The 8,122-nt window shown below is 37.2% G+C and overlaps 1 protein-coding gene across 1 annotated transcript; it reads right to left on the bottom strand.

Annotated features, from left to right (window-relative positions):
- Positions 1 to 3,718: 3,718 nt before the first annotated feature.
- On the bottom strand, positions 3,719 to 5,592 carry LOC128605230 (cystatin). Its single transcript, XM_053620457.1, has 3 exons — positions 5,290 to 5,592; positions 4,212 to 4,322; positions 3,719 to 4,035 (listed from the first exon to the last, which is right to left on the bottom strand). The coding sequence occupies exons 1-3, from the start codon at positions 5,488 to 5,490 to the stop codon at positions 3,961 to 3,963; spliced, it is 387 nt and encodes a 128-aa protein (XP_053476432.1). The 5' UTR covers positions 5,491 to 5,592; the 3' UTR covers positions 3,719 to 3,960.
- Positions 5,593 to 8,122: the final 2,530 nt, after the last annotated feature.

Below are 8,122 nucleotides of genomic sequence, written 5' to 3'. Positions count from 1 at the left end.
AGTAGCACTTTGATTAAAAAATCCGGAATTTTTTTCTATGTCCATATCAGAGCCTTAGTCACACCGTTGTACTATTCATTCACTGCCATCACCTCACCTTTCAGCATAACACTGCATGGCCACATGCCTCAGAAGTAATCTGACAATGTCCCAGTTCTTTAATTAAATAGAAGAACTGGGACATTGTCAGATGACTTCTGAGGAAGGACTTAGGAAATAGAATCTATTTCCTAAGTACTCCCCAATAGAACATCTCTAGACTGGAATGCTCTCGATCAACAGTTACACAAAGTTACTGTGTTTTTTGTCATCCTCAAACTGATGCAAGTACTTGATGATATAACTTAGCTATGTTGAACTTTTTGGGAAATTAGAGACAACACCCAGTTCTCCTATTTCCTAACTACTCCCCAATAGAGCATCTCTAGACTGGAATGCTCTCGATCAGCAGTTACAACAGTATGTCTCAATATGTCTCACCCAATGACTAACTCCTTTGCACAGCTGTAAGAGAATGAGGAAGAAAACAACAGGGCACAATCAACAACTGAGTCAAGATATCATGCTGCTACAGACAAATAGTGGTCAGTTTTTCTTCTGTAGGTTGCTATTGGGCCCCTAGTCTAGTCAGAGTCCTTAAAAATCACCTCATATCCCCAGTCTCTCACTCCTTTACTTATCATAGTATAAATCATAGTATTATGGTTGCCATACAAACATATTATAGTATAGTGGTAGCTCTGTTCTGAGACTTTGTTTTTGTTGCATCAAAGATGAGCTTCATCAGTGTTCTGGCAGTCCATTGTGATATGTGAGTCAGATTAAGTGTATATTAAGTGTATGTTCAGCTGCTGCTGTGAATATACAGTGGAAGCAGACACTGTAACAGGTAAACACGTTATATAAACAGAGAGCTCATTTAGTGGGCGAGGTGTGCGCTATCCAATCACATGATATTAAGCGAAATGGTGTCAGCTTTCCTCGGGTTGAGAAATAAAGACACATTCATTCTTTATTTATTTATTTTTCCACATTTTAGAAGAATAATAAAGTCATCAAAACTCTGGAATAACACAAATGGAACTATGGGAATCATGTTGTGATTGAAAAAAATCCAAAATAATTTAGTATTTTAGCATCTTCGAACTAGACACCCTTTTTGCCTAGAATTTCCAATCATTTATTCTTGGCGTTTTCTCAACCGATTTCTTGAGGAATCTCCCTGAGAAGCTTTTTAAATAGTATTAAAGGAGTTCACACCTATGCTGGACACTTATTGGCTGCATTTCCAAATATTTCGCTCCAAGTTATCGGTTGAAAAAAATGATTTTGTAAATAAAATGTTAGTTTTCTACTGAAAAATAGAAATATAGAGAGACAGAATATGTTGGCACAATTATATTTTTGTCTACAACACCGATTTCAAACAGTTAATCATACACCTTCAGATCAGAAGGTTTGTAAGATCATGATATATATATATATATATATTTCATGACATCAAATATATAGATTGTTTTACCCAGGAAATAAAACTTTAATAATTTGGTGGGTGATGTGTCTCCACTTAGTATGCAATGTTTATATACACTGTAGCAGTTTGATTATAAAAATCCAGAATTTTTTTCTGTGTCCATATCAGAGCCTTAGCTACATTGTCGTACTATTCATTCACCACCATCACCTCGCCTTTCAGCATAACAGTGCATGGCCACATGCCTCAGAAGTCATCTGACAATGTCCCATGTTGAATAAGATTTTTAATTGAAATAAAACACAAGGGCAATAAAATATGTAGAATGAGAACTTATTGAGAATAAGGGAAAGAGCAGAGTCATGCTCTCTTCCTTATAGACAATGTCTCTTAAAAGTGAATTACAGCAAGGCCTAGGGCCTGACCGAAAAGAAGAAGTGCAACACACAGCACACACACCCAAGAGCATGAACTCACTCATACACAGACCCAGAATAATTAGAATAACAAAGTAATGGGTAATGATTATTTTACTAAATCATACTGTACATATGCTAATGACAATGCAGAAAAAGCACACCGGTGATAAATGTCCTCACTCAAAATCAGCTCAGACATGCCATAAAAAGCAGAAGTTGGTTTTAAAAAACAAAGCACCTAAAAGTGCAAACTCAACAAGTCTCGAGAAATCTGAGGCAAAAATAAGCTGATTGGAAAAGAATCTAAAAAAAATCCAGACAGGACATCGCCCAGACATCAGATGTAATGGTATTCTGGGCAAACCAGGGGTGTTTCAACTGTGTAAAAAGGGAGCCCCGTTTCAGGGGACTTTCAGATCACTCTGGGACGTCCATCTGTGCGGATGTCGTGTGGTGAGCAGCAATAAACACTTGCTTTTATTACTCACGGCTCACTGTGTTTTTTGTCATCCTCAAACTGATGCAAGTACTTGATGATATAACTTAGCTATGTTGAACTTTTTGGAAAATTATGGACAACACCCAGTTCTCCTATTTCCTAACTACTCCCCAATAGAGCATCTCTAGACTGGAATGCTCTCGATCAGCAGTTACAACAGTATGTCTCAATATGTCTCACCCAATGACTAACTCCTTTGCACAGCTGTAAGAGAATGAGGAAGAAAACAACAGGGCACAATCAACAACTGAGTTAAGATATCATGCTCCTACAGAAAAATAGTGGTCACTTTTTCTTCTGTAGGTTGCTGTTGGGCCCCTAGTCCACTCAGGGTCCTTAAAAATCACCTCCTATCCCCAGTCTCTCACTCCTTTACTTATCATAGTATTATAGTTGCCATACAAACATATGGTAATATAGTGGTAATATGTCTTGAAAGTGGCCTAGCTCTGCTCTTGACTTTTTTTTTGTTGCATCACAGATTAGCTTTGTCAGTGTTTTGGCAGTCCATGGTGAAATGCGAGTCAGATTAAGGGTAAGTGAGACAGCACTGGGCCATTACTAATTTACTATCAGGGCCAGGTCATGTTGAATGTCTTAACTGTTATTAAACTCATGATATGGAGATATTTTACCGCTCATCCGAGAGGTTTTAGCACATGGGTGTCAAACTTATTTTCCTGTTTATCCCATTCTACTGCCCTGCGATGGGTTGGCACCCGGTCTTGGTACCTAGGTTTATGCTTTATCTGTGCTTTTACCTGCTTAAGTATTTTTTTTGTTGTTGTTCATCGACATATTTTGAAGGTAAGATGCATTGTGATAAGTGTTTGTAACAATCCTGACTGGTGGCATTTACTGCAGGCCTCTTGTTTAGTTATGATTCTCTCATTTTCTTAGAACCATCGTGTACTTGCTCTTGGTAAACTGGTGCAAACAGGCAGTCTGTATCACTGTCAGCTCCTTTTACATTTACATGACTGGATTGTAATTCTGTGTACCTTTAACTAATTGTGTAGCAAGTGAAATGTAAATATACCAATATACCTGCTGCATTCTGTACTGTTAGACCTCTTGCATTAGGCCGATGTGCTTGTCTACAGCATGCGTGTTAAACGCAAGGCCCGTGGGTCCATATTAACATTTTCACACTATCCAGAATTCACAGCAGATCCGTAGCCTAAACTCCAGTAGGCTACTTCCCTGGCTCTCACCTCCATGTCTCTGCTTATAACGTAGTGGCTTTCAAACAGAAAAATGCATCTGGCTAATCCTGTTTCTCATCACAGTAACTAGTACACAATAAAATGTGATTCAACAAATGAAAGCATTCACAAAAACCTTTTATTATAATCAATATATTATATTCCCTAATAGCACATATACTTTAATAAGTTCTGTTACATTTTTTTCCCCCCTGCAAACAACCTTTTCTAATCTCAGAGCCTAGATTATTGGTGTTAGTTGATAGAATATGTTAAAAAAGTACAACATACATTGTAAAGTGCATTTTAAAATATTTTAACCTCTTAAACAAGCTCATCAGTTTTGATTGAAAGTGATCTCTATTAGCAGGTATTCTCAATCAGCATCATGCTGGGCACCCAAGGCTTACTCCACACTGCAAGTTTGCATTCATGGGGCTTGAGGGAAGTGACAAAGAGGCAGAAGAGTTAGTATGCATAGGCAAACAAATATATATATATATATATATATATATATATATATATATATATATATATATATATATATATATATATAAAATAATAAATAGTAAACATATACATGTGCATGAATCAGAGTGTTTTATGTAACTAACTTGTGCGATCGTTGTGTCCGAATTGGTGGCACACGTGTTTTCATCTTCTGATTTTTTACAGGAAGTCTTAGCCATCTCGACAGTGAAGATGTACTTCACACCGGCAACAACCTAAAGTAGGCAAAAAAACATGAACTCACCACTAACTTTAGACCACATATCATTTAGACTTTTGCTCGTATAGGATGAGGCCAAATAACACATTCATTCATTTATGTTTAGTAAGTGCTTTATCCTCATCAGGGTTACGGTGGACTCTGAGCCTATCCATGAAACATGCAAAACTAGAATACACAATGGATGATACTCTTTCACAATTTGGGGTCATTTTAGAGTAGCCAATGCACATACTGTGAGGTAGGAGAATCCCATAGTACTTGGACGAAACCCACATGTACATGAACACCCCAAACGCCACACAGACAGTAACCAGAACTCAGTTTTGAACCATGATGCCACCTGCTATCAGAATACAACCTCCACTCACCCTTAATGAGACTGCATATTTAACATTACATGAACTTATAATTGGACCACAGCTAGCCCAAGATTAACAAGCAATAATGCATGATTGGTTGTATTTAGGGCATTTTAGATTTGGCCCAGATACCAAATGGCATAAAAATGTACAGTTGGGCATTTTTTTGTCCCACAGTACACTTGCCATGACATAACTGATATGTGCCTAGTTACGTGCGTTGGGTGTGTCTGGATTATCACACACCCAATGCACATAAAAGACATAGTTTAGTGAATAAGTGCATGTGTATGAAGATGTATTAGATTTGTATGTGGGGCCATGTTTTTATAGCTTGGTGGGGACCAAATGTCCTCACAATGATAGAAATGTTTGTTTTTAAACAAAAACTACAGGTTTTACTAAAAGAACCAAACTTTAATTTTGTTACTAATGGTAAAGTTGTATGTGTTTGTGTGTGTTTAATTCCAATTAGAAATATTACATGCGTCAGCAGAGCTGTGAAGGCAACACAGAGTACAGTACAGAAAAGGATGATTTGTATCACAGTGTGTATCTTTATAAGTTTGAGAAATACAAGTACCAGGTAAGATATCTTACCTGTGTCTGGGCCCTGATCACATTCACAACCTTACTGGTGTACATGCAGTTACTCTCTGCGTTATACCGAGCGACTGCGAAACGCAGGGCATCCTGGACTTCCGTGTTGTTGATGTCTGTATCCACCGGGCTTCCGACCAAGTCAGCACTCGCCACGGCCAAGAAAACTGCCAAGAGTGGAGCTACAACCTTCACAAACATGATTATCGAGCTTCGAGCTAAACCCTACGGTATTTCAATTCAGTTCTCTTGGGGAACTGTGACTATCTGTAGGCTGAATCTCACTGATAGGGGGAGGAGCGTATCTGGAAAACAAAGTGAAGTGGGCGTGTCTATTACATAAGCATTTCCGCGTTTGGGAGTAACATGATCCTGTATTGTCTTTAAAAATAAATAAAATAACTTTTATTTTTTCTATCTTAAATTTAATCATAACAACAGGAACAATAAAAAAAAACAAGACGTATATAACTGGAATAAAGTTGGTTGGATGTTCGATATTTGCGGATATGGGGAAATTAAGGGACCGTCTCTAAAGTTACATACGACATTGTTAAACTCGTTTCTAACTTCAATAGCATTTGAAGGGAATGACTTACAGTCACACAACCAACAGTAAAGTGTCCGACTAGGTGTCAGAAATATTTATTAAAATGAGCTATTAAATGACATTTAAATTTGACTACAGAATGGGCCCATACACAAAATATACCGTTATTTAAAGCTCAATAGCATTTGAAGGGAATGACTTACAGTCAAACAAACAACTGTAAAGTGTTCGACTAGGTGTCAGGTATGACGCACACCTTTTAGATTTTTGATATTTAACAAAATAAGCTATCAAATCACATGTAAATTAGATATCAATTTCACTACAGATTGGGGTCATACACAAAATAGCCTTAATTTAAAGCTCAATAGCATTTGATGGGAATGACGTACAGTCACACAACCAACTGTAAAGTGTTCGACTAGGTGTCAGAAAGGCCTGCATAATAATTGACTGTTGAAATACAACGTGTTAGATTCTCTCATGTACCTTATAGTCTATATGAAGTGATATATGAAGGACACAGATTTAGCTCAGTGTAGGTAATAGTATGACAGAAGATTTTTAATCTGTTAGTCAAATACTAGGATTATGCCTAATTTATGTCTGTTTATGCTTATGAAATGAATTTAAAGTGTTTAATTTGACCGATTGGTCTCTCTCTTCTTCAAGAAGCACATAACAATCCAAGATGTGAGATCCTTGCCCGAACTGAAGAAATGCACCACATGCTGCAAGGACTTCCACTGTTCATTCTGCAGTTCACCCAACTTCACTTTGTTTCACCCAACAAATCTGAGCAAAGTCAAAACCTATTTAGAGACCCCTTTCAACCATGCAGTTCTTCATGAAGGTAAAGATCGCAAACATTCTCTCGGGAAACGCAAACTGAGTTGTAATATGTCTATAATATGTCTCGACCATGAAGAACAACAGGACAACACTTTTTCTTATCTGAAGTGCTGTTCATCTGTGGTGTTCTATTTCTAGAGGTATGCCTAACAATATGATGTATTTGTGCGTGTTCCTGCACTTTCAAACCCTACTGTATACTATATTAGCTATACTACTGTATAGCTACTGACAATAAAAAATAGGCACAGTTCAGCTATGGAAACTACTTGCAAGTAAATTGTAGTTTATAATATCCTATTATAATATTCTATATTCAAGTTTAATAATAGTTTTATCAATCAGTACTACCAGAAATCACAGAGTTATGTGAGATATACAAATATGCATTACAATGTATATTTTCTTTACGACAAAAAGCATAAGCTGTAGTACATTTTGCAGCAAGTAGAAGAAATTTGTAGCATATACAGTAAGACCCCTGTTTTAGTCTGCAGTAAATTACTTATTACAACACCATTTGTTTACATCATTCTGCACTGTGGCCCACAATTAACATACTGTACCTTTAACACCTTGAGCAGCTTTTGTGACGTAACACTCAAAGAAACCAGGCTACAGCAGGATTTTCATATTTACTGAAACACGCAGTCCTTTCTCCACTCCGATGAACGGTAAATAGGTATTAACTGTAATGATTGTTTAGTCAAGTTCCTGAGAAGTGTGTTAAAACCCACCCTGTAATGTTTCATGGTCTATCTATCATGTTAAGAAACACAAGAACAGAAACATCTCATTTTTGTTCTTTATGTTCTATAAAGTGATTGACCTCAATGGCAGTTTGAATGCACAGACGTACTGTACTAAGATCCTGAGGCCTACTGTCATACCATTCATTCACTGCCATGACCTCATCTTTCAGCACGACCCCCTGTGCACATCCCCATGTCTCAGAGATCTATACACACTTCCCAACGGCAGACAATATCTATTTAGGTTTGTACTATTCCTGTGCTATTCCTTGCTTAAGTATTTATACATCTTTGGCTAATTTTTTTTCCTCTTTTGACTTGTATTTTGAATCTAAGACACACTGTGATGAGTGTTTGTAGCAATCTTGTCTGGTAGCACTTACCCCAGGCATCTTCTTTAGTTATGATTCTTTCTGATCTACTTACAACCGTCTTGTAACGCTTGCTAAACTGGTGCAAACAGTCTGTGTGTATTACTGTCAGGTCTTTTTACAGGTAAATGACTGAATTGTAATTCTGTGTACCTTTAAGTCACTTTGGACAGAGACGTGTAGCAGGTGACGTGTGCATGAACTTGCTGTGTTCTGTACTGTTAGAACTCTTGTATTAGGCTGAAGAGTTTGTCTACAGTATAAAAAATGGGTATGGATACGAACTCAGTAAATAAATCCACAATGCA

This window comes from Ictalurus furcatus, chromosome 3 (assembly GCF_023375685.1).
Source record: "Ictalurus furcatus strain D&B chromosome 3, Billie_1.0, whole genome shotgun sequence".
Classification (NCBI taxonomy): Eukaryota; Metazoa; Chordata; class Actinopteri; order Siluriformes; family Ictaluridae; genus Ictalurus; species Ictalurus furcatus.
The sequence above is the reverse complement of the archived record's forward strand: the minus strand, read 5'-3'. Positions and strand labels throughout refer to the sequence as shown.